The sequence below is a fragment of the Eleginops maclovinus genome, chromosome 22, assembly GCF_036324505.1.
Source record: "Eleginops maclovinus isolate JMC-PN-2008 ecotype Puerto Natales chromosome 22, JC_Emac_rtc_rv5, whole genome shotgun sequence".
NCBI lineage: Eukaryota > Metazoa > Chordata > Actinopteri > Perciformes > Eleginopidae > Eleginops > Eleginops maclovinus.
The window spans coordinates 10,721,001-10,748,450 of NC_086370.1; the positions used below are offsets into that span (position 1 = coordinate 10,721,001).

Here is a 27,450-nt window from a genome sequence, read left to right on the forward strand (position 1 = left end):
AAACATGTCTAGACTGACTATCATTATAGATCTTCCAGTCTTCGATACAATTCAAGGTTTGATGAGAGTGCCAGTAAATTAGATCACCAACCATGCATGCTGTCCAGGGATTTAATCACAGAGACAGAATTCATTTAGAAATGTAGCATATGTTCCAGTCTTTAAGCCAGGAATGACACCTCTGAATTAGGCTTTTATATTAAAATGTGTGTTTATCTTTAACATGTTGATTTCGATCATGTGCTATCAATAATTATCCTTGTAACCTGTAATATAGGATTGACAAGTTGGAGTTTTTTTCATCTAATATTGTCTGTTTTTTTTAATGTAGGCTGGTAGAGAGTTGCTTGAATGAAAGAGAGCATAATAGGGTCCGACTTGAATAGTACACACACATACTAGTTTCTCTGAGTCTATTGTTTACCTCAGGCATCACTCTGGTGGGCCACGCTGAATGCTGGAAGCTTCCATTGTGTGAAAAGGAGGCACAAACATGACATTTTCACTGTGCAAGTCATTGGGTGAGAGATGGGGGAAGACAGGCAGGCTTGAGACGTACTGTTGCCGTAGAAGCGTGTTAGGAGGGGGCCGCCAACGTGAAAGAGAAAGCGCCTGTTCATCAGTGGGGTTTCTCGGGGTCTTCCATTGTTTGGCTCCCCTGCATAGACGTGGTAGCGGATGAGAATACGCTGCTTGTCTTTTTAAAGGCACAGGAGGCTGGAGTCAGGGGAGAGAGTGGAGGAGAGAGGGGGGAGGAGGCAGTGAAAGCAGCAACACAGCTCAGCAATATCGGAAGCAAAACAGAGAGGGGGTACCTCAGACACTCAAGCCAGACGGCAAGAAAGCAGGATTGTTATTTCAATCTCTTTGTTTTGGATTATTCTCTTTTTGCCATTTTTGGTCTTGGATTGTATTTCTTCTGGTGTTGCATCATTTTACCAACTGATCAAAATTGGGAATATTCCGCGTAAGCGTCACAGGCTCAGGGATGCAGTGCATGGAGTGAGGAGCCTTTAACCATCCACTGCTTTGCTCCTGATGCGAGCAGCTCATCCTCTGCACTGCAGCGCAGCAAAGCTCAGCTGGCGCTCACCTCCACGGAAGCAGGCTGCCTGCCTCCTTGGCAACCATCGCACCGAAAGAAGAGTTGTTTTTGGAGAGAAGGGGGGGGGGGGGGGGGAGGTGGATGTGGAGGGTGGCTGGAAAACAGGAGCAGGCAGGGGGGGCAGAGCTAGGTGAGAATGGGAGCCAACGAGTCCATGGAGCAAGGAGAGACCACCTGTCTCTCTCAAGAACACATGTGAGTGTGACTTAAACGCCTCAGTGTTCTGTCTGTAAATATGCAGAGGTGTGATCAAAAACAAGAAAATCTCTTTATATAACATAAGGTCTTGAAAGCAGCTTTAACTGCTTCCTCCTTTCTGACATGTTTATTTATTCATAGCTTTAAATTTGCCCTCCATACTACATATTATATTCATTGTGCATGCAGGGTGATTTCTTATGCAGAATGCTGTCACCTGTGAGTAAAAGTCTGCTCGCCATGTCTGATGTTATTTACTGTTGCAGGATGAAGCCTGACACACATCTCGCCTTCAGTGTTCATTGCATTTTTTTGCGTCCCCACCTGTATCTTGCATTCAAACACCCATAAAACCCACTAAGATTCTAAATTCCAATTTGACGAACTGAGCACGTCATTGTTGTTGGGTGCTTTTGTAATGTAAATACGGATGAGACAATCAGAGCATGTGCACAGACACATGTGCATGAGTGTGCCTCGAATACAGTACTGTGTGTTTGTGAGAAAGATGGTGGTGCTTCAGCAGAGCCTGTGGGAACCAGAATCAGGCGATGAGTGCAGGAGGTGCCGCTGGGAGGCAGGTGGGGTGATGTTTTGTTCTGTGTGATGGAGGACGGGCTGGGAGCAAGACATGGTGATGATGTAGAAATAGAACACGCTGTGTGGGGGGTGGAAGAAGATAACTCGGGAATAACTGTGGATGAGAAAAAGAATTAGAGAGGGAGAGACACGGAGCAAGAGTGCTCCACTTTGCTGATTTATTTATATCTCAGACACACCACTTGACAGGGGAAGAAGAACCAGGGGAACCAGAGGAGAGGGATCAGGGGGAAAGAGTGACTGTATGTGTGTGTGCTGTCTGTAATGTAGAAATGAAAGATTTATAGCATAATACATAAGTCATTTTTCTTCTCCAAGCTCTGCTAAATTCAGAACTCAGAGGACGGAGTACTTATACTAGTTTAATTCCCTTAGTTGTGCAACAAAGGCAAAATCACATATGGTATATAAAGCATTTACACATCAAAGAACTGTAGTGTTAGGCACCAAACCTAAATAAGTGCAAATGTATTTTCCTTATATTCTAAAATCTTCAACTAGTGAGCATTTGGTTTGTGTGTGCGTTGGTGGGGGTTGGGATATTAATGAATGAACCCAGCATCTGATCTCATCTTCAAAATGGATATTTTAACCCCCCCCCCCCCTTGCCAGTGCTCTTACTCACAGACCTGGCCTGTTGTCTGTTAGTGAGCCATCTGCTTGCAAAGTCTCAGATTAGGCTCACTGAGGTATTACACATGGACATAATCTTAGTCTGACACTGTTTTCTCTCAGTTGCTTCTTTGTTTTGAGACTGATTGGATTTTAAAGGGACACCAGAGTTAAGAGCGGACATCAGTCTGGATGGAGTTGAGAGACACGTGGCTCTGTTTATGTGACCTGCAGAAGGAGCAGAATGATTCTCCATAAGATTTCATTTCCTGGAGTTGAAGAATCATTTGCAGAACACAAGAGTCACTCTCTGGGCTCTTTTCCCATTACAAAGTTTTTCCCCTGCATGGTGGCTCACCACATCACATGTGTGAAACTGGACAGGCTCTTGTAAAATAAAAATAGGTTGTTATGATGTTTCACTATGATGTCATGCTTTAGATTCAGACACTCCACCGTCTACAGGATTGAAGCACAGGAGCTCCCTCTGTTGGTTTCTGTAGTTCCAGCTCAGGAGAGAACATACACTAATGAGGGACAGACTCTTGGTACAACTGCCTCTTTTATTATTTAATTATCTTCCTTCTTTTTAAAATACAAAACAAAATATACATTTAAAGTTACTATCATAGAATAAAAATGTTTGATCTAAAATGTTTACGTATTCTCATGTTTATGTTTCTTTCTCGGATAAAAACGTACTAACATAGGGGTTAAAATTCCAATCTAAAACCCCCTAAATCAGCAGCTCTTATTCATTTTTTACCCTAACAGTGGTGAAAGTTTACTTGATTTATTAACTTGAATAAATAATAAATTAATTCTGTTCTGCTGTAAAACCAAAGCTACCAGTTTTGTACTTTAACTTATACAGTTAATGTATTAATCATTGTTTAGTCCCTTGCACATATGTATGAGAAGGCAAAGCATGTGACCAATTAATAGTGCATTGAATTGCTACATAGAACGATATTCTTAACTGCTTTCCTTTTCCTTTTTGTCTGACAGACAGTCAGTAGATCCTTTAATGCCCAAAATTATATCCTAAAATCAAAAATCAACATGATAGAGAAAGCTCCAAGAATATGAAGAGATATAATGTTGTTTTTGGATGATTGTGAAGCTGGAGCAAAACAGAGGCTGCCAGGCACATAAAGGGAAAGTAGCATTAGCAAAAAAAAAAAAAAAGATAGCTGATGGAGTCCAGATGGAGAGAGTTTTGAGGTGCAGAGAGAAGATGGTGCAGCTAATCCATTGAGGCTAATCACACAACTGCTTAGAGACGAGCAGCTTTCCGCTAATCACATTTTGTCCCTCCTAAATTGTAGAATCAAATCTTTTAAAAGAGTGATTGCTTTGTGCCAACACCTTTTTTTTGAAAGAGTGTATATATATATATATATATATATATATATATATATATATATGTAGCAGGTGGTGTTAGGTTTTCTTGTCAGTGCAGCCCAGTTTCCACTTCTTCTCCGGGGATGGCGATGGCTCTCCCTGCAGCACTGTGAAAGCTGTTTAGACACGTCTGGCTGTGCATCGTCTCCCTGTCCGCTCATGCTGCGGAGATCTTGTCTCCAGGCAGTCATCTCCGCCTGTGAGAGGCTGCTTCTAACTGCTGCTCTCTTTGTTTCTATTCGCCCCCATACCCTGACTGCTCACCCACACACAGCGCTGCTTTCCCTCTTTCTATTTATCGCCTACAGCCAGAAGAAACACAAGCCGCTGAGAAGATATTCCAAGAGTGATTTTTAGCCTTTTTATTTATTTAATTACATCATTCATTTCATTGTATGATTTTTTAAAAATGTATACAAAATATCAATATAAAGCATTGTGAAAGGAACGGAAAGGGTAAAAATGTAAACGAATTATGCATTTTTTCCTGCTTTCACCAAAACAAGTTCATGAATAATGCTTATGCAGCAGCGACTGGCCTCGTGAATATTCAATTCAAGTGCATTTATTTGTTTTCAATATCATATAACACGTCACTGGACCACGTGAGGCAAGCCTCAGTGTGTGTGAATGTGTGTGGGTGTGTGTTAGACTGTGAGCCTCCAACGTGTTTCCTGCCAGCGTGGAACATATGGCGGCGGGAGCAACCTCCTGTTACCATAGCAACACAGTGTTGCAGTCACGTGAAGATATCCTCTGCAAGGGCATAGACATGAAATGAGTCCCAATTCCCTTATAATCTCAATTTTCTTTTCAATCATCCTCAAACAGCTGTCATATATTTTAATGCCACAAATTGAAATTAAATCCCCAGAGAGCTGCATCTCTTATAGGTCTTTAATTTGTTCCATGTTTGCTTATTTTTAATCTTTGCACATTCTTTACAAGTGGGTCCTGACTTTGACACTATGATCCTTGTTCCCAGTGAAAGATCCAGATGGATCTCCAGGCAAACCAGTCTGATCATGCTGGGACACACTGGGCCCACACAGAGATAACAGCTCTTGTTCCATTCTTTCTTATGTGCTTCAATTTCTGCATCACACCACCCAAAGTATTGCGATTGCTTTTGAGTCTTTTGGGTTAGGGTAGATTGTCAGACTTCGTATAGAAAAATACTAGGGTAGTCTGCTTAATATTGCAGCAAATTTCTTTGGGGCTCAAGTAAACGTGTTACTGTTGCCATAGTGTTGACTTAGATAAACCTCCATCTCTGCTGTGATATGACCCCAGGGAAAGTCGACATATTGATCAAGACAGCAAAAGACAATTATTACAACCACCTCAATAAACATAAGTGTGTTAGCCCGGAATTGTATTGCATCGGCAGAAATGATGGTGGGATTGTACTACTGGCTTTTATTTGATCCATGTATGCCTGCGCTTGTTTGACAAATGACCCCCAAAGGATGCTGAATGGCTTCAACAATGCCTTGAGGTAAATCCCTGTAGATTGGCTAAATCAATATAGTGTGCAGACATGGAGGTGTCATTTAACTGTGGGGGTCCCTTTCTCTTCTACCATCTATGCTCTTGTATTTGTGAAAGGATCCACAATAAGGGCACAGTTTTTCTCTAGTCCTTACATTTTCCTTACCATTTTATATTGACATTGTGAGACAGTCATTTATATCCTACTGTCACAGGATGTGTTGGTAAAGTCATCGCCTGCACATGCACACAATATTATTATTTCCGGATTCAGTATTATCAAAACAAAGGGGGTTTCTTCAGTTCCAGTGTCTCTGTATGTATGACCATTTTGCACAGTAATTTAAGCGCCTTAAACATAAAGGGACATTATATGTATTGGGTGAAGTACTGGTAATTGGTAAATGTATGGCTGGTTTGCAATAGGCTGCCTCGTCTTCTCGGTGGATACAGCAATGTGGTTCAGGAGCAATAAATGTAAAGGGAGGGGGGAAACTGGAGGGAGAGAGAATAAGAGGAAGAGAGAGAAAGGGGGGAGAGAATATACAGTATGCAGTCAGTGGGCTTCTGCAGCCAGTCTCATTTAGATTGGGAGGCATCATTACCTACTGGTGAGGAGAGGAGACGGATTGATAGGGCTACAATAGACAAAGAGCAGCATGAAAGAAATACGATTGTAGATTAGACACAAATAGATATTAGAATACAGAGCTAAAAAACAAAAAAATAGAAAGATTAAATCTTGTGGTCTTTTAGTCATCATCTGAAGAGGAGGCGGTAGGCTTCTACCTGTGTGTCAGGCAGTAACATCGTTGTGCGGAGAGGTGTAGCCAGTCATGGCAGTGAGTACGTGGCAGGCTCTGTCTCCACTGCAGTGGGCTCGCTGGGGCTGGGACACACTGCTGGGTGGGGCATCAGACGGTGACAGCCCGGGCTCTGATCCCGGTCTGGGGCTCCTACGGAGTTTCTCCTGGAGCTCACAACATGACCGCAGGATCAGGGATGCTTTGGAGCCGATCAGACAGAGGTGAGACAGAATGGGAGGCTGAGGCTACATATTGCCAGACAAGCACGGACCTCCGTAGTCCGGTTTTCTGGAGGGCTTTGCTTTGTGTGTATGTGCAATGCTCAGAATAATCAATACAGAATAACATTTTTTTACAGCCTATCTTGCAGAAAATAGTCATGCTCTGTTTTCCGTTCAGTTTCTGTTTTCCCTCAGTTCCTCCATACTATTTCATATCTGTGAAACCTTTAGGTGGACTATGGTTGTTGCATGAGTGTGTTGAGGTGGGGTTATTCAGTGTCTCAGTTGTGTCGTTATCTGTCACCTCACTGCAAATTCAATGTTTTCATTTGTAGATATTACAGCCTACAAAAATTGAAAGCACTAACACATACTAGCCCGGGAATTTATTTTTCACACACAGGAAATTGCACCTGCCTCCAACCTAAAACCAACAAAAAAACACTGTCCCTGGAGAACCTGCACAATAAAGTATTAACATCATATATTGCACTAAATAATAATATTCAAACTGCTTTCTTTGGAATTAAAAGTATCCTTTGTGATGTGATGTTTCTGAAGGAGAGAAGTTAAGATCACCCTTGCATGGCTTCACTGACTCCGATACAGTCACTAGAGGCATTACAGTTCAAGTGATATCAGTCTGATGTATGCTCATCTTTTATTATAGGAGTTCAGACTCTGATGGAGCGTTTGAGACCCCTGAAGCCACAACTCCTGTGAAGACTGTTTCTCCTATAGATCCCCAAACCCAGCAAACGTCCAATGAGAAAGGTAGAGTAAGAAAATGTTGCCACGATGTGTGCAGAGCTCTTCTACAGTATGATGCTCTGTTACACCGCCATAAATATGCAGGTGTAAGATAGGCTGCGTGCACCATCTAGTGGAGTAAAGCAGTATTCATTGGATGTGTTAAAAAAGCGAGCTGCAGCTTTTGTCTACAGGATGGCTTCCTGGTTCATGCCTGAATTTAACCCACACGTTCAAACATATAATTATCCCACTTTCACTCAATTTGGATTTAATGCTTTTTAGCAGCTTAAAGCTCTTTACATTACGTCTCTCCATCTTTTGCAGTAGCAGACTCCTCAGTCAGTGATCCTGCCTCTGAATTGCCCTCAGCTGATGCACCATGCCATACCCCGACTGTTGTGTTTGATGAGGACCGGCCCATTGCAGCCAGTGGCCAATACAACATCGAGGTTACTGCAGAATCCACAAGTCACACTCTTACCCGTTCACTCAGCCTTCAGGGGGGAGAACTAGACAGTGCTGGTCTGTCGGACGGATCATCAGCGGGAGGCTTCCGTCTACATTCTGAGTCCTTTAGCGTAGGTACCGAGAGCGCCCCAGGGACGCTCCGCAGGCCCAAAAAGGTCCGTTCTGGGTCTTTTAAGAAGAAGCCTCTTACCAGGCAGCACTCCAACCCAGAGAGTCCGAGGCCAGCCTCATCCAGCAGCACCCCGGAGATCAAGAAGCGGGCAACTCCTCGAACTGCCAGCCCTCTCCAGCCTCAGGAGGAAGCAGAGGGAGGATCTGCAACCCCGAGCCCCGGAGGGACCCTCCGCAGAACCAGGAAGAGCCGTGTGGAGACTCCCCCTCCTCTGCCAGAGGAGACCAATCCTACAAGCCAAGAGGAGAGCCATAACATCCCTGCCTTACTTTTGTGCCAGGAGGAGACTCCTCTCCCGGGCAGTCCAGCTGGTGGAGACGAATCCCCTATCCCCCCTCCTACCTCCTACAAATGGGATCCAGATAATTTTGACAACATTGACCCATTCAATACTGGAGGAAGTAAAATTGCCAATTCCCCTGTTCTCGGTCGCAAAAGTCCTGTGTGTGCCCCTATTGCCCCCCATCCAGAGAGTCCCTCTGTATCTGCTGTGGAGCCGTGTCCCCCAGCTTCTCTTGAAAAGCCAATCACAAACCCTGAAGAGCAACCCATCATCCCCAAGCGTCAGTCAGTAAGGCTGGAGTTCGACTACTCTGAGGAGGGCTGTGAGGCATCACACCAGACCCCTCCCCCACCTAAGAAATTGGGCAAGAAGCCTGGCGGGAAGATGCCTCTAAGGAAACCAAAGCTGGGGCTGAAGAAAGCTCCTCCAGTTCAGACAGAGCAGCTGGACAACGATCCTCCACCAACCCACAATGGCAACGAGGAAGATATCCCTGTTCCTGCAGCCTCTTACAAGTTTGACTCTGACAAGTGGGATGATCCCAACTTTAATCCATTTAATACTAAGAAAGGTATCCCAAACTCACCCAAACTATCAAGGCCGTCTTATTCCTTTGACTCCAATAACTTTGATGACTCTGTAGACCCTTTCAAATCCTCTAATAAGATGGCCGACTCCCCTCCTAAGGCCTCTGCCTCCTTTGAACTGTCATCCAATGAGTTTGACAATGAAATTGACAATGATAACATTGGGGAACTGGAGGACCAAAATCAGAACAAACCTGCCAAGAAGAAGAAAACTCCTATCAAATCGTAAGTTAACAATTTATTACACAAGGGCTGTACATGGGAGAGTCCACTCTAAATTACAGAACATTGTATGTATGTGTGGGAGCGTCTGCTTCTCTGTTGGTGAGGTCAGTCTGTGTTTGTACGTGGTTCTCTTGTCTATTATGTCTCTGTCTGCCTCTCTGTCACCTGTGTCTGTATATTCTCATATGTCACAGGAAGTCCAAGGGTGTGTCTTCTCTATGTTGTTTGTTGTAAGTACAGGGACAACACAACCATTCATCCCTTTTTGAGCCTCAATTCCATGTGACTTACTTAAAAGCAGCATGTTGCCCCGATGCTCCTCTTCATATTAACAGAGACATCATAATTCCTTGCGCCCATGGTCAAACAATTCATTTAAACAGTTTTAATCCTTCCCATTTTAACTGAGGGACACATGTTTTCAGTGTTGCTGTCATATGTATGGTGAAGACATCCTTGTACAATTAGTCTAGACACACACACACACACACACACACACACACACACACACACACACACACACACACACACACACACACACACACACACACACACACACACACACACACACTCACACTCACACTCACACTCACACTCACACTCACACTCACACTCACACTCACACTCACACTCACAAACACATGCACAGCCATTTACAGTGCACACAAGTCCAATGTTGTATCCCAATGGGTGTGGTCAGCAGCGGTAAAGGCTTCTTCCAATAGAGGTCACTGAAACAGGTTGCAACAATATGCTGTTGAAAGACAAACTTCAAAACACATGGAGATATGTCTTTAAGTTTTCTGTGTCTCTGCCTTCAGCGGTCAGTCGTTTAAACATTTAGATGGAATTTGTTGTGTCTTTGAGAACGTACTCCAAAGTGTCAATATTAAAACAAATGAAGTTTTATGGAAAACATTTTCTACTGAAGCCGAAAAAACCTCACATCTCTTTTTTTATAGATGTGTCTTTACTGACATGCCACTGTGTCCCACCCACAAGTGTGTATCAGGAAAGGCTTGTGCTCTCTCTTATGTTCATTTTCGGCAACTGTTGGGAAAAGCTTTACAATATAATAATGATTATGCTTTAATAGATATATAACATTGTTTAGGGTTATTGTCCCATTTATATTCAATGCTAATGAGTTTGGTTAGGAATTATATCCTTGATACAATTGGTATAAAAGGTTTACTAGCGACACCTTGCAGCCATGTTGTGCCCAAATATTCCAGATGTCTCTTGGAGTTGATGATAAACAGGATAATGAATGATGGTTGTGGTTTATTGCAATCAAAGAACTCTCCCTTTTTAACAAATCGTCTGAGAATCCATGTTTCTCTGGATTTGTAAATTGAAAACTGAGGTAAAAGTAAGAACCCTCAATTCAACTCATCTACAGTAATAGATTGTGTATGCATCAATGTCATCGCTAATTTGTGTGATAAGTAAACTATTCATGACATAATATTCATTTCTCACTACATCTCCGCACTCTCAAAATATAGATTCATCCCTTGTCACAATATTTCACTGTTCTGATCATTTCAACCACACATAGACTTACAGTAGGTGGTACTGTTTCACATATGTTAATGCTGCTCTATGAAAATATCCTGTCATTTTTGCAAAAGCAGAATCAGTTTGACATCTTAGGATTTGCATTTATAAACATTTTACAATACTTGGTGTTACACGGTGACTGTTGGATCTGAAAGTTGTTTAGTGAAGGCCTGGAGGGACTCTGGATCTTGATGATTTAACTTTTTTTTTTCTCAGTAACACTTTCAGAGTGAAGAGGTCGCCAAAGAAATCACCATTGTCTGACCCATCCGAGGTGTGTACCTAATTCTTTATTTCTCTATGTTCACTTGCCTCTCTCACTGTCTGGCTGTAGTTTTTCCTTCTCCCATCTCACTGCCACCTCCTCTGTGTTGCAGGATCCTACGCCCGCAGATGAAACTCCCTCCCTCCACCCACAGGACGACCACGCTACAGATGAGGAGAAGCTGGCCTCCTCCACCAGTCATAAGTGGGCTGCCCTGCACAACGTGGATGCAGAGTTGAACTCTGAGCAGCAAGACTTCCCCCAGCCGAGCGATCTTTCATCCTTTGTTAATGAGAACAGTCTCCCTGATCCGAATCCAGGTGAGGCTTGGCTGTCTGAATCTCTCGGATCCCTTTTTTTTTAACATCCAGCCACCTGCGTCCAAAGCAGAGATCAAAGCAAACTGCAGATAGGTGGTGCTCAAAAGATATTAAAAGCTATAACCGTCATTTACAGTACAGATACCAGCCATTTACCTCTACATTCATGTAGCTAGATTATTGATTTTTGTTGTGGCAGTGAAATAATTTGGCCCAGTCTACTGCACTCTGTCCTCCAGAAGAGCCACCTCTTCCCTGAGGCTGTGTTGTGCAACCAATCTAGGTCAGAGAGGATATAATGAACAAACAGCCCTGCCTCAGCTTCTAAACCCATCAGTCCAGAGCTCAACACTGGCTAGATATGTTTCTCTATTTCTTCCTAAACTGTCTCTAAAACTTTGTTTTGTCTTTCCGTATCAGTGCAAGACTATGAGATTGAGTATATGGAGAAGCTTGGCTCCGCTTCGCCTGTGAGTATTCTATGTTATTTAAATAATTTGATAACATATTTGCTGCTTTCTTTATTTATACTTGTCCTTTCTTTTGTAAAATAAGTACTTAGATTTAAAAAAGGTGTCTGTTTTATTTGCTTGTGTTTCATGTAGCCACTGTCTGTGAAGAAGCCGTCTTTGTACCTGAAGTTAGACTCAGTTTCTGACAACTTACCCAAGAACAAGTGCCCAAATGGATCGGAACCCAGCTCCCCCTGCACTGGGTAAAACACAATCTACCAATGTTTTTATAACATGTGTTGTTATTTGGCGGAATTTTTTACATTTGTGCTGCCTTCAGGCAGATATAAAACATTTTGGGACTTTTATTTAATGTGAAATTCATTTAGCAGGAATACTTTTATTTTGACATAATGTCACGGTGTTAGAAACAGGAAGTAGGGAGTTGGAAGTTAGTTGGAGCAAGGTTAGCTAATGTTAACATCCTGTGAAAGGGCTCCTTCTCACGAAACGCGTACTCATTTGCCCCAGCAGAGGCATCACTTGTATGTATTCCTTTCTTAATGTTGTTAAACTTTGTTGTAATTTATAATTTCATAGTTTATGTCGAATTCATGTTGTTAAAAAGCAGTTATAAAAGTAAATGGTTTAAAAACGATTTTTTGAAGATGTTAGCTAAATGTTAGCTACAGGTCAGTTTAGGCACTGCAGTCAACAGTGAATGTGAAGGTCATTAGCTTAGCTTGTCTAGTTGATGTATGTTAACTTTCCAACCAAGTAGAACCTAATTATATTTCTCATTGTTTTATTTTTAGTTTCACTTTCCTGACTTTGTGATTTTGTAAAGAATTTCAATAAAGACTGCATCACGGATAAAGGAAAGTTTAGCTCACTGTCTAGCTGGGTTCCCACACCTTAGTGAGGACAGTACAGTGAAAAAGTGTGATTCAGCTGGAACGCAACATCTCAAGTAGCAAAAAGGAAAATCTAACAAGGAAAATGGCAGAAAGAATGAGTGAGAAGGCTGAGAATGTATCACACAAGTCAAGGACCTCTCGCTTATCTTCATCCAGCGCCGCAGTCAAGGCGCGCGCAGCAGCACAAGCTGCAAAGGTACGGGCTGAGTTTGCAGTGAAAGAAGCAAGGCTTAAAGTTGAAAAGACTGAAAAAGAGGCAGAGCTACAGTTGGGAAAGGCAAAGCTGGAAGCTGAATTAACCGCACTTGAACAACAAAAAGAGGCAGCCGCAGCTGAAGCACAAGCTGAAGCATTAGAAGCGGCTGAATATCGAGAGAATTCAGTTAAGTCTGGTTCATCTTCACATGAGGTCCTCCAAGAGGAAATTGTAACACGCACAAAAGAGTATGTTGCAGCACAAACTGAACTGCACCGAGCAAGTATTCCAGTGTCCCACCCTGACCCAGCACATGATGCAGCAATGTCTGAAGAGAGTTACATTACATGGCATCCTTTGTCAGCGATAGGCCCGAACGAGGATGATGTACACGAACAGGGCGAGGCCCCTAGCAGACCACCTGGCCACAGCAAGCCATTGAGTCAGAGTGCGCCTCATACTGGAAACCAAACAATTCCAAATCAAGATAGTGGACGCCCCGAAGTGCCCAAGAAAGCGCATTTCCCTCAGAAACCAGCACTTAACGCAATGACGCCGCCATATTTTCCCAGTTATGTCCCACCAACCTCACGCGTGGCACCTGAAACAGAACACCTGGCACGCTACCTGGCTCGCCGCGATCTAGTGAGTACCAGCCTCTACCAATTCGATGACAAACCCGAAAATTACATGGCGTGGCAGTCATCATTCGATAATGCCACTGCAGGCCTGGGGCTCACATACACTGAATCATTGGATCTGCTCATTAAGTGGCTTGGGCCAGAGTCTGTCAAGCACATTAAACGCATACGCTCTGTGCATGTAAGGCACCCAGATGTAGCACTACAAAAGGCCTGGGAGCGCCTCCAGCAATGTTATGCTGCGCCTGAAGTCATGGAGAAGTCTCTGTTTAAACGGCTGGACGAATTCCCAAAAATATCTACAAAAGATTACGAGAAACTGAGAGACCTAGGTGATCTCCTAATGGAACTGCAAGGTGCTAGAGAAGAAGGTTACCTCACAGGACTGGCATACTTGGATACAGCCAGGGGAATAGGGCCCATCGTTGAAAAACTCCCCTATGGGCTTCAGGAGAAATGGCTCGCAATTGGATCAAAGTTTAAAGAAAAGAACAAAGGCTATTTCCCTCCATTTGATGTCTTTTCTGATTTCATCTGTCACGAAGCACGAAGAAGGAACGATCCCAGCTTCGTCCTACCATCTAGCAACAGCACCAGCTGGAAATCAGACAAAACAACTTCACGCAACTTTGGAAGCAAGATATCCGTTCAGAAGACAGGGGTTTCTTCAGGTAAAGATCCGCCTACAGATATACTTGAGAAAAAAGCCGAAGGGCCAGAGAAAAATTGCCCCATTCACAACAAACCACACGCGCTGTGGAAATGCAGAACATTCAGAGGAAAGCTGCTTGAGGAGAGGAAGAGCATTCTCAAAGACAATGGGATGTGTTTCAAATGCTGCATGTCCTCTAGTCATCTCGCTAGAGACTGTAAGACAATTCTGAAGTGCGCAGAGTGTGGCAGTGACCGTCACCATGCCGCCATGCACCCAGGTCCTCCACCTCAAGCTGCGAAATGGCCTCGTCCGGCACCAGACAATGGCGGGGAGGAAGACGTACCAACTGGTGACAGCACAGTCATCAGTTCCAGCTGCACTCAGGTTTGTGGTCCGGGCCGAACAGCAAGATCCTGCTCAAAGATCTGTCTAGTTCGAGTATATCCCCAAGGTCAGCGTGAGAAAGCAACTAACATGTACGTAATTCTGGACGACCAAAGTAATCGTTCATTGGTCAGATCCGACTTCTTTGAACTTTTCCACATAAAAGGCCAGTCTTTCCCTTACTCACTGAAGACCTGTGCAGGGCTGGTGGAGACGTCGGGCCGGAAGGCTGAAGGGTTCCAAGTCGAATCTCTGGATGGGCAAACCAAGCTACCACTTCCGCCTCTAATTGAGTGTAATGAAATACTCAATGATCGCTCTGAAATACCGACACCCGATGCAGCCCGCCACCATCCACACCTCAAGAGCGTAGCACCATACATACCTGAGCTTGACCACAAAGCGGAAATACTCATCCTGCTTGGCAGAGATCTCGTCAGAGTCCATAAAGTCCGGCAGCAAGTGAGCGGACCTCCAGACGCTCCTTTCGCACAAAAATTGGAACTAGGATGGGTGCTTGTCGGGGATGTGTGTTTAGGCAGTGCACATAGACCAGTCGTGGGGACATTCAAGACAAATGTGCTGGAGAATGGCCGTCCCTCTCTCCTCACACCCTGTAAAAGCTCCATAAAGCTGACTCAGACCGTGTCTCATGTCGGGGAGCAGAACAGTAAGTCCACAAAACCATCACTGGACGCCCTTGGACAGAAAGTGTTCAACGAGACCGAGTATGACAACAGACCTGCCCCGTCCATCGAGGACACAATCTTCCTGGAGATCATGGACCGAGAAGTCTACAGAGACAAGTCAAACAACTGGGTCGCTCCGTTACCTTTTAGGGTCCCTCGACAGCATTTATCCAACAACCGCAAACAAGTATACCCTCGCTTCGCTGCGCAGGAGAAGACACTACAAAGGAAACCGGAGATGAAAGACCAGTTTCTGGAATTCATGAAGAAAATATTTGAAAAGAAACACGCAGAAGTGGCTCCGCCACTAGAAGACAAGGAAGAGTGTTGGTATCTGCCAACCTTCGGAGTCTACCACCCACAAAAGCCTGGGAACATTCGCGTGGTCTTCGATTCAAGCGCCAAGTATTCAGGAACATCTCTGAACGACGTTCTTCTCACAGGACCGGACCTCAATAACTCACTCATTGGGGTGCTGATCCGCTTTCGGAAGGAACAGGTTGCAGTGATCGCCGACATACAGCAGATGTTCCACTGCTTCCTTGTTCGTAGCGACCATAGGAACTATCTGCGGTTCTTGTGGTACAGGGACAATGACATGTCCAAGGACATCATCGACTATAGGATGAGGGTCCATGTTTTCGGCAACAGTCCGTCCCCATCTGTGGCCATCTACGGTCTCAGGAGGGCCATCCAAGAAGGTGCGCACAGACACGGAGCAGACACAGCCCAGTTCGTGGAACGTCATTTCTACGTTGATGACGGGCTCATTAGCCTACCCACCGATGCTGAAGCCATCAGCCTCCTGCGTAGAACACAGGCGTCCCTCAGTGAATCAAACCTGAGGCTGCACAAGTTCGCTTCAAACAGCGACGTCGTCCTGCAAGCCTTCGCTCCAGAAGACAGGGCAGTCGTGAAGGACCTTGACTTCAGCGGCGAAGCTACGCCTGTGCAACGCAGCTTGGGACACAGTCAGAACACCTCAGTCCAGCAGTTCTTGAGCCAGCGAGGATGTTCATGGGTGTTCAACCCACCTCACTCATCCCACATGGGAGGATCATGGGAACGTTTAATAGGCCTCTCAAGAAGGATCCTGGATGCCATCCTGCTGCAGGAGAATGTCCAGCTCACCCACGACATCTTAAACACTCTCATGGCAGAGGTAGTTGCAATACTCAACGCCAGACCCCTCGTTCCAGTCTCTACTGATCCAGAGTCACCCTTCGTGCTGTCCCCTGCTATGATTCTCACCCAGAAGGTGGGAGTTCCGCCACCACACGGGGACTTCACGGGAAAGGATCTTCTCAGCAGACAATGGAGACAGGTGCAAGCCCTTGCAGATTGTTTCTGGCGTCGCTGGCGGCAGGAGTACCTTCCCACTCTGCAACCCCGGCGGAAGTGGAGGGAGACACGACGGGATGTGACGGAAGGGGACATTGTGCTCCTGAAGGACAGTCAAGTCGCACGCAATGCGTGGCCCATGGCAAGGATTACAGCGGTCGTCCCTGGCAGGGACGGCAGAGTAAGGAAGGTCGAGCTGAAGACAGCAGGCAAAGAAACCAAGCTGTTCCAAAGGCCGGCGTCAGAATTAGTTCTTCTACTGCCGAAAGACTGAAACTTTAGGCCAGTGACATTTATTGGTTAATAGTGACCTTTAAGGTCAGACGGGGAGTGTGCTGCCTTCAGGCAGATATAAAACATTTTGGGACTTTTATTTAATGTGAAATTCATTTAGCAGGAATACTTTTATTTTGACATAATGTCACGGTGTTAGAAACAGGAAGTAGGGAGTTGGAAGTTAGTTGGAGCAAGGTTAGCTAATGTTAACATGCTGTGAAAGGGCTCCTTCTCACGAAACGCGGACTCATTTGCCCCAGCAGAGGCATCACTTGTATGTATTCCTTTCTTAATGTTGTTAAACTTTGTTGTAATTTATAATTTCATAGTTTATGTCGAATTCATGTTGTTAAAAAGCAGTTATAAAAGTAAATGGTTTAAAAACGATTTTTTGAAGATGTTAGCTAAATGTTAGCTACAGGTCAGTTTAGGCACTGCAGTCAACAGTGAATGTGAAGGTCATTAGCTTAGCTTGTCTAGTTGATGTATGTTAACTTTCCAACCAAGTAGAACCTAATTATATTTCTCATTGTTTTATTTTTAGTTTCACTTTCCTGACTTTGTGATTTTGTAAAGAATTTCAATAAAGACTGCATCACGGATAAAGGAAAGTTTAGCTCACTGTCTAGCTGGGTTCCCACACCTTAGTGAGGACAGTACAACATTGGATGTTCACTTTATAATGTAGGATGTAGCTTTAAGTACAGTAGACTATGTATTGGGCTAACTACAAACCAGAATGATTAAAATTGCATAATGAATCGGGTTCAGCTGCTTCAGCTCCATTTTTCATTAACACTCTCATCCATCATATACAGTAAATCACATGTCATGTCTCTCCCTTCTCTCCCCTCTGGTTTTCCCTGTGAGCAGCAGTTTTGAGGAGATGGAGGCCCAGATAACAGCGGGTATGAAGACACCGGTGTTGAGCTCCCGGCCTGGTCCAGAGGGCTCTGCTGGAGAAAAGGGCAGAAAGAGAGAGAACAAGGCGCTCAGCCGAACACAGAGCACAGAGAGGGATGAGAAGGTGAGTCGAACACCATTGGAAATATTCAAAACTCAGTGATCAGTTATCACACATGTTGTCATTTCTATGTCTTGTCCCCATCATGTCAGCTCAGTTTTGATTTTGTCACATTTATACCATGTCAATGTTTAGTCACATGGGGCAGCATGCTTTATTTCAGGCCTTGACTTAGCCCTCCAACATCAGTCACAGTGATTCTCATTAAAGCCCTGTCACTAATAATAACACATAGCCAGCTCTCCACACTAGCTTCCCAGCTTAAACTCAGTGACTCAGCTCCCAATGCTGCCACTCAAAAACTCAGCGCTTTGCTTTGCCATGCTGACCCCTGCCCTCCCCTCCTACTCCTGTCGGTGCCCCTGTAGCCCCCTAGCCTTGGCCCTGTGGAAGCCCCTGCTCCAGTCCTGACCATGCCCCTGTTAGACAGGCTGTCTGAGTGTGACGACCTCCTGCAGTACCTGGAGCCCGACCTGGCTGAGACCAACCCTACAGCATTCGCTCAAAAACTACAGGTGTGTTGACAGACCACAGATGACCCCTCTTGATGTTAAAGGTCTTGCCTCTGCTGGCCCCTCTGTGACCCTGATACGTGATTGTGTGGTTTTTTTCATGTTACTCCCATTGTGTCACCTCACTACATCATGCCTTTTAATTTTCCCATAGATTGATGGTGTGTGCAAGTGTGTGCACTCAACTCAAGTGTCTATATGTTTTCCCCTTTGCTCTCTCATCCTGGGGCCGCAACCCCCCTCCCTTACCCCCCAAAAAACACGATACCCCCTCCCCCACCCCCCATGTCTGTGGCCCAGGAGGAGCTGGTGCTTGCTGCCCTGAGGATAGAGGCTCTGCAGATAGCCAAAAACATCTCACAGTGCCCCTCCCTCTCCACTGTAAACCCCCAGGTACTGCGCTGAGTGCTGCACCTGCTGTGTGCAAGGGTGTGTATGTGTGAGGGAATGTGTGTGCAAAAGTGTGTGAGATGCACGTGTGCCTGGCTGTAGTGTGCGTGCATGAGTGTGTCTCAGCCTGCCTTTTCCCCTCCCCTTAAACACACCATTCTGAGTGTGACTGTGAACCCATGGCCTATTCAACATGGTGGCTGGACAAATACATATGCAATCCCCTTCAATCCCCACATATGGAATCTCTAACATGGCTTTACGCATCCAGCTCCCACCCAGACTAGCAGTGAGATCCTCAGCTGTCTCCTGTAAGGCAACTTGCATGTTGCCTGTATTTAAAAGCCTTACATGAGCATGAATGTGACTGGGATTGTTTCCTGATGGACTTAATATCAGCAGCCGAGGAATTTTTGGAATAATTGTCTCAGATGTGTATGTTGATGCTTTGCTATCATCACCCAAAATCCCAGTCACATTATTGTTTTTTTAATTGGTCCTTTCCTCGGACTAACAGCACTAACAAACAGGTAGGTAGGTGTCAGTGTTTAGGGTAGAGCTTGAGAATATTGCTGGTTGGAGGGCTTATGCTCAAACAGCACATGCCTGGATATAAGAATAGGGATTTGTTTTTACTTAGCTTATTTATGAACATGAAAAAAGATAGTCAGTGTGAGAGCTGGAAGGAAGTTGCTTCCTCCTCCGCTTTGTCTCATGCTGTGTCCCACACATTTTACAGTCTAGACTAAAGAAACCCAGCACTCGGCGATGGAATATCAACGGTTCACCCTTACTTAAAGTAAGAGTATCATTATACCCCTTGATCCGCCCCTGTCCTAACCCAACTACAGTGCAGTTCAAGTATTTGGTCATTTCATTGTTTTTGGCTCACTGCACCAGCACAATAGATTTGAAATAACTACGAGTTTAAAGCGCTCCAGGGGAATAAGGTCGAACACATCTACATTAGTTTAGAGTGCAGGAGTCACATCACTTCAAATCTTAGTGGGCTTCTTCCAATTTTAGATTGCTTATAATAGGGCTTCATTTCCCACACTGATCAAATAGCTAAAGACTGCACTGTAAAGTAACACCTGTAGACCCCAAGTCAAAAAGTCTTAGACCTTTTTTAAATGAGTTTTTTAGATTCCCTTAGTTGTACTTTGTACCTGTGGGCAAATTAGTCCAAGTTGTGTTATCTGAAGTTTTTAGTATCTCTTTTCTTAAATATATACATGTGCTGCTGAGTTGTCTGACTCATCTATCTAGCCTGTCCTTTTTTGTTCTCATCAAGTATATTTTTCTTCAAGTTGACAGTATACTTTTTTTGCCTTAACAACACTGAAGTACAATTACACATGGTGCCCAAAAGGGGCAAAACATGGCTTGAAGAGGGGTCTTGCATTTCATCAAATTATCATCAAATAGTATTTGTTTTTTAGGACATTTTCCTTCTGTTTGCACCTAAAACCATAGCAAGCTAACAACCAGCCTCATTTTATAATGTTTCTTTCCATTTGAAGAATCACTAAAGTAGGATGGTAAGTTCAATCAGTACTTTCAGGGTAAAAAGTTACTGCTCCAGGCAAACCAAACACTTCATTCGCCTTTCTGCATATTCGTGGATCTCCTTCTACCCTGTAAGCCCCCACCATTTGCTCAAATCCTCCCAAAACACGGCTCTCTCGGAATAAATCGATTTCAGAGGGGACCAAAAGTGTTTGTGGATTGTTGTCATTATGTTGCAATGGTTACACAAACACATGCATAACACTTTTTTAAAAAAGGTTATTCAGTACACTTCAGAATGTTTCCAAAGTCTTCCTGAAGATCAATCTTCTGGAATTTCTTGTTCCCATCACATTATTGTCTTTTTAAATAATTGGCTAAATGCTGGTTACACTAAGATTTCAGCCACAACAGGTAAGACCACAATGTTGTAATATGCTTTAACACTAGACTAACATCTATTACCCATGCTGCCCAGTCCCCTTACCCTTTCCTCCCTCCCACTGCTGTATATGATGCAGCCATTGCTGTATCAAATGCTGCCCCCCTTGCCTGGACCCAATCACATTCAAGCTTCTGCAATGAGCAGGTGATCATGACCGCTCAGCTGGGGGCAGCATCAGCCAAATCACTTGGCTAATACTGTGAAAATGAAGACTGTTTCATCCAATCATATGGCAGCTGACCAAGTCTTCAGGAACATTAATAGTCACCCTCATTTACATATTGTTTTTGCTGTGAGGTACATTAAGTTGTAGTTTGATGCTGCCTTGAAGGTATTGTTCAGGAATGCAAGTGGGCCCAAGGGAGTACCATCTGTAGCTCAGTCTAGTTTATAACTGGTTATGTTTCCTTTCCTCTCCCGCATCTCCTTTGCTTCCTGGAAGCAGCACAGAGACATCTCATCTACGGTAGATAGCTGTGTTTCCAAGGACTCGCTGTACAGCAGGACCAGCACCAACTACATCGAGGGGGAGAGTCCCCACTTGCCCAAAGAACTGGACCACTCACTGGGAATTGCACGAGAAGAGGTGCCAAAAAAATATTTTTGTACTATGAGTAACACTGTATATATTTGAATTCTACATCTCACACTTTACTTGACACTTTTGTTACTACCTCAGATTGTAACAAAGGAGAAAGAAGTGCTGGAGTGGCAGAGAAAGTATGAAGACAGCCGACAGGAAGTGATGGAGATGAGGTAAGAAGTAGCATGTTAAGTTGTCCCATTTTACACCACAGTGAAGTCCCAGCAATATTCTAACACAACATAGATTTAACACATCCCAGTGTTTATGCTAGATAGTACCGTGTCACCATGCTAGTGTCTTCCTCATAGACTTCACCCATCACTATGTGAACTTGTCAATTGGTTTATCTCACTTTAAGTCTGAAATTCAGCCATGGTTAACTTCAGAGTGGAGAGCCAGTTAAAGAAGTCCATCAGAGTATTGCGATAAGCATGAAAGTCAGCGATGGAGAAAAGAGGAACCAATGATGTTTATATATGATATATGGCAACTTTTCATTAGAAAATGTGTTAGCGGCTTTAAGTGTCATTTGGATTATACACCACCATAAGTCTGAGAACATCTCAAAACTGGGATCAATGAACTAACTCATATTAACGTCCAGAGAGGATTAATCTACAGTATGTCTGACAAGGTGGGTTCAAGGAAATACCATATTAAGACCTTGTTCCCTGTCAGCAGGTGGTAGGTGTGGGTCCAGCTGGCAAACGCTCAGTTATTGTTGAGCTTACTTCATTATACTGATTAGGTTCGGGATAAGGATGGGCTAAGATGCTAATGGGAGGCATGGCTAATCAATCCTCTTACGCTTTATCAACCTGCTTTTCCCAAAACATGACTTCCCATTTGGCCATGCTGCTACTGGGCTTCAAGAGTGGGGGAACCTAAATCTGCAATGCTTAGATGAAAACAGTACACACAGTGCAGATAAATAAAAGATACAGAGCTAAGGATAGTTTTAAGGCCCTTAAAACTCTTCCATAGGCTCATTAATCCTATAATCTAAAGTTGTAGGCTGGATGACAGTTTTGTTTGTTTGTTGCTTTCCTAAATTCTAAGAAAATATCTTTAAATAGCACACTCTTAACAGTGGGAAGTGGGAACAGATAACTTTTCTACTTTCCTCCCCTAGCATTACCATGTGATATTATTATTATTGTTATTATTATTATTATACATTGCAGTTGTGGATTTACAACAGCCTAGCAAAGCAAGAAATAACTGTAAAACAACTAGTTTTAATAAGGAGGCATGTAGTAGAAATTAAAAAGTTGCTTATTACTTTCATCTCTAAAACGAGTCTACCCCCTCATCCTCTTCCGGTAATGCTCTCTGGTAGGCAAGGATGCAATGTATATGTCTAAGGCTTTTATTGTGAAAGGAGTTCACAAATTGTTGGCAGACCAAATCGCATTCTAAAGAGCAGCTTATGGGGAATCAACCTGAACGCAGATGGTTTCATATTGTACAGCATAAATGCCACTTTGTCTTTTACATATAAAAAGATCCCAGCGTATTAATGCAATGTCACAACCAGATCCGATCATGTGTTGTTGTTTTTCTAGACATATAATGAACAGACTGACATTCAAAAACATGTGTACACTGAAAGAATGTGTGCGATACAGATTCAACCCCATCAATATACTGATAATGTGCAATTTCTCATCCATAGGAGGATTGTTGCTGAGTATGAGAAGACGATTGCACAGATGATCGGTGAGTTCAATATTCTATACAGATTTAGAGTTGCTTACAAAACCAGAGGATTGGTTTCAGGTTATTGAACCCTTTGTCTCTTCAATATACGTTAATTTTATTTCAAACAAATTCCTTCCCCCCCCCCCAAACCTCTGCCCCTACATTTTGCTGCACGAAATATACCACATTTGTGTTCTATGCTACATTGCAAATGATTCCAGAGAGTTGTATTGTTTATCCTCTGACACAAGCTATCTTTGTTATATTTTATGTTTAATTGATATAAAGTGAACCCTGATGTCATTAGAGTGGGAGGTATTCACCTTTTGCCCACACGTGTCCAACTTCATTGGACTCGTTAAATTTCGCAGCAGGTTCACCATCACATTATCCCTGCTCTCACCTACATCTTCTTCGCTACCTGAAGATTTGATTTCCGCTGCTGCCTAATTTAATTTTCTTCTCTCATCAAAGCACTTCTCACAAAAGCGTCAATCTGTCGCTGCTCTTGTCTAACACTCGGCTCTCACGTGTCTTGCCCTCCCAGCTTGACTTAACACAGTCCTTTTTTTTCTGTTCTGCTCTCATCTTTGCTCCCCTTTCTATTTGATAACCCTGACAGGCATGCCAGGTGAGTAATGCGGAATTGTCTTTCACTTGTTTGTGTCAGCTCACATCTCACCACCCCTCGGTCAGAAAAGGGAGCAGATGTGCTCACTTCTTCATCTCGTCCAGTGACATTTGTTTGTCCATTTTTGTTGCATTTCATCCTGTATGCTGAGACACTGTTTATTGTTACTTTGGGAATAATCATTTGGTATTAACTTTATCTAATCCCTCAGTTGTTGATATTAAGAACAGCTTTATACAAATCTTTTAGATGTACATACACATATCGGAAACCTTTACAGGCACATCAGTACTTTGTTTTTATATTAGATGGTTGGAAAAGTCATGCCTGTCACCCTTTTTGACAGGAAAAGAAAGTGAAAACTTGGAATATTGAGTAAGGGTGATCATTTAATATTTAAGGGTATAGAAACAAGATGCGATGGTCAAGCTGCTAGCTCTGATAATATTGTTTACAGGTCTCTTAGGTTTTCCCATTGTTAAGTGTTTTTGTTTGCATGCTACAGAAATGATCATATAGTTTAGTATTATATGCTATTAAATCATACTAACACACAAATTCATTTTGATATTTTGTCAAAAATAAAGTGTCTGTTCGTACATATGTGTGTGGGTTTATGTATGTGACCAGTACAGATGACTCTTCAGACAATCTGATATACAGTATGTTTGTGTGTGTCTGTCAGAGGATGACCAGAAAGAGAAGTCTCTCTCCCACCACACCATCCAGCAGCTGATCATGGAGAAGGACCAGGCCTTGTCTGACCTCAATTCTGTGGAAAAGTCTCTTGCAGACCTCTTCAGACGTTACGAGAAAATGAAAGATGTACTGGAGGGTTTCCGCAAGGTGACACAAGTTATTCACAACTAAAGAGAGTTATAGGATCTGGCCTTGTAAGTAATTTAGATTGACATTTAGTCAGTGTTTAAAGCCTTTCTCACTCTTTTCAGAATGAAGATGTTCTCAAGAAATGTGCTCAGGAGTATCTGTGCAGGGTCCGCAAGGAGGAGCAGCGCTATCAAGCCCTGAAGATTCATGCAGAGGAGAAACTAGACAAGTGAGTCCTATTATCTCCAGTTTATTCCCCCGAAGGGAAAGCATTACAACACCTTAACTACATACACTAAATCAATGACAAGAAGGAATATGTTTGGATATATGCCTATTTAATTAGCTGTTGCTATAGATCATATATAATCCATCTCTTTGAAATTTGAAAGATGCATTCTGCATTCGCTTTACAAACGCGAGGTTGAATTGTCATAGGACCTTCATGGCTTATTTGGTTCATGGAGAGGTGACTTTATTCTTGTTTTATGTAGGTAGCATAAAAGGGTGCACTCTTGCTATGTATGCATTCCTATTTTCTGATGAAGCTTTCTCATAATGAACAGAATGATTAAGCGTTGTCGATCTCAAATCTTTGACAATGTGACACCTTTTCCTACTTTCAAGTCTTCTTCCTGTGATCAGTACCTCATCACAACCCTTGGTGTGAGTTATTTTTCTCACATTTTATTCACTCTCATTGTATTACTTTTGTTTCCAGGGCCAATTCTGACATAGCTCATGTGCGTGCCAAGGCTATGCAAGAGCAAGCTGCTCATCAGGCCAGTCTGAGGAAGGAGCAGATGAAGGTGGACTCCCTGGAGCGCACTTTGGAGCAAAAGGTCAGAACTTCTCAATCCTGAGGCTTGAAAGGATGTGAAAACTATTCATTGAACTAGTATGTTAATGTTATTTTTTACCATTGTTTTACAGAACAAAGAAATTGAGGAGTTAACAAAGATATGTGATGAGCTGATCGCCAAGATGGGGAGGAGTTAGCTACCACATCGCACCAACGCCAAATCCCACAGAGAAGAAGAGCGGTTGTGGAAAATAAACGACTTGGAAAATGAAGCTGATCAGTAACTCTGCCAAGGACTGATGGACGTTAAGGCTGAAATGGCCAAAATGGTTAGATTTCCTACCGATGAAGTGTATACAGGATCCACAGGAATAGCATCCTCCTTATCACTCTGTACATTTTGATGTGTTGGTGTATTGTTCTGTATCAGGGGTCTGGTTTAAAGAAAATGTAACATATCACTTATGAGCGTGTCTGTGCGTGTGAGTGTGTGTATGATAGTGAGAGAGCAAGATCATTGCTTGTGGTTTTAAATTATCTATAATGATGTTGCCATGACAGCCACAGAGGGAGAAGACTGTTTACCCGTTCCTGTTGTTATCTCCTCTTGATAGAAGAGAAAGACAGACTTTGAAAAACAGATTTAGATTCATTTATAAGATGTTGATACACCACCAAGAGAACATAAACTATCCCAATAGCTTACTGCATGTTGGAGAGAACCTCTATTGTTATGTTTGTATATATTGTAGGAAATTCCAAATATAAAAAAAGATTCTTCTGCATTTTAGTTATTCTGTCATCCTGTGCCCTCATGTCACCTTGTAGATATTTGTCATACTTGTCATAGCTTCCTTGAATATTTTTTGGGATTTTATTTTGATATAAAGCAAAACTAATCGTGACCTTTTTAAGTTGTGAACCGGAGTAATTTAATTTTTGATGGATATGTCCTAGTTCTGCTATGGTAATTTTGTCACACTGAGGAGTATCTTCTGCACAGCTGCTGTACAGCATCTGCTTACAAAGTGCAATAAAAGATGGCAATACAGCACCCTGTGTTCACTGATCACATGCTTTCTCTTAAATGTTGTTGACCTGGCATCACCAATGACAACTTGGTCATGATTTGGTACAATACAACTATTTATCCACATGGGTGTTAATGAGGGAAATGAATATGCAAATATAATTATTATCATTCTAGTTTTACTCCAAGTACTATTGCTATGATTGAGTTATAAGAGGTTGAAATAAATCACTGAAACTAATGGGAAAATGATTCCCCCTGATTCAGATCAGCTCCAGAAATGTATTTGTGTTCTTCCTTGGCCCTTAACTCCCCCTTTCAACAAGTTTCATGAAAACTTCCTGTCAAATGGCTGAACAAACCAACAAACAAATAAAAACAAACAAACCAAAACAAATTTAAAGCCTACTTGTCCGAGGTAGAAATGAAGCATCTTTGACTCAAAGTCGCAGTATCTCGAATGCAAAACCTACAGATCAAGCCTGAAAATGAACGCCTTCAGTATCACACTTGAATGTAAATAAGTGTCTACATGGTTAGCATTAAGCATTCAGTCAAAAAAACATTTGTAAGAACGTATTTTGAGAATTTGAGTAAGGTATTCATTTGATCTGACTAGGACAGGGGTGTCCAAACTACGGCCCGGGGGCCAAATACAGCCCGTTGTCCATTTTGAATTGGCCCTCAGCAATATTGAAAAGTATAATGGAATATGGCCCTATACTGAAACTTGTGCTTGTCTTATATTGTACTTCTTAAATATATATGTAAACATAAATTACGTTATTAGTAGCATTCATGTGTTAATAAACCCCCTTTCAGTCAATTAATGCTGAAACATTTTCTAACAAATGTTAGTTTATAAAGATCACGCATTTACATAACAAGCTTGAAATTTACACTTCATATTTCCCCTTATTTTAGGCAATCTGAGGCTTCTGTTTTAAGGAATGAGCTGCCAACACTTAAAATGAATTTATAATTTATTAGATACATAATTGACCTACATTTGATTGATTTTGCTAATTTATAACTTAACTTATAAGGCAAAATACCTCACCCCTAGTGAGGGGCCCAGCCCATCGTATGGTTTTCCTATATATGGTTTGGACACCCCGGGACTAGGATATGCATTGTTTAATACACTTTTAAGCGGTAAAACATTTAGTACAGCAATGTTTTTTAGACAGTTATCCAACCTGAATTGATTTTTTGCAGACTATGTCTATAGCATTATGGAACCTACATGAAAATGTACATCTCAGGGCAACCAATAGTAAAAAATAACCTGGCACTGTGAAACTAAATGGACACCTGTAGGGCCAAGTTCAAGTTCAGAGATCAGTTTGGTAATGCAGCACGGACGTG

General features: G+C 42.9%; 1 protein-coding gene across 11 annotated transcripts in view; it reads left to right on the forward strand.

Moving 5' to 3' along the window:
- The window catches only part of LOC134858431 (transforming acidic coiled-coil-containing protein 2-like), a 53,486-nt gene extending 27,123 nt beyond the window's left edge, over positions 1–26,363 (forward strand). For 2 of the 11 annotated variants that reach the window (XM_063874308.1, XM_063874303.1), the window contains 16 exons: positions 7,108–7,211; positions 7,515–8,925; positions 10,705–10,762; positions 10,866–11,073; positions 11,494–11,543; positions 11,679–11,788; positions 17,498–17,651; positions 18,017–18,163; positions 18,461–18,553; positions 20,950–21,090; positions 21,184–21,260; positions 22,766–22,809; positions 24,108–24,268; positions 24,373–24,479; positions 24,972–25,092; positions 25,184–26,363. In XM_063874308.1, coding sequence (XP_063730378.1) covers positions 7,108–7,211; positions 7,515–8,925; positions 10,705–10,762; positions 10,866–11,073; positions 11,494–11,543; positions 11,679–11,788; positions 17,498–17,651; positions 18,017–18,163; positions 18,461–18,553; positions 20,950–21,090; positions 21,184–21,260; positions 22,766–22,809; positions 24,108–24,268; positions 24,373–24,479; positions 24,972–25,092; positions 25,184–25,249 — 3,052 coding nt within the window. In that variant the 3' untranslated portion in view covers positions 25,250–26,363. The other 9 variants (XM_063874310.1, XM_063874311.1, XM_063874309.1 and 6 more) reach the window with 9 other exon arrangements.
- The last annotated feature ends 1,087 nt before the right edge of the window (positions 26,364–27,450 follow it).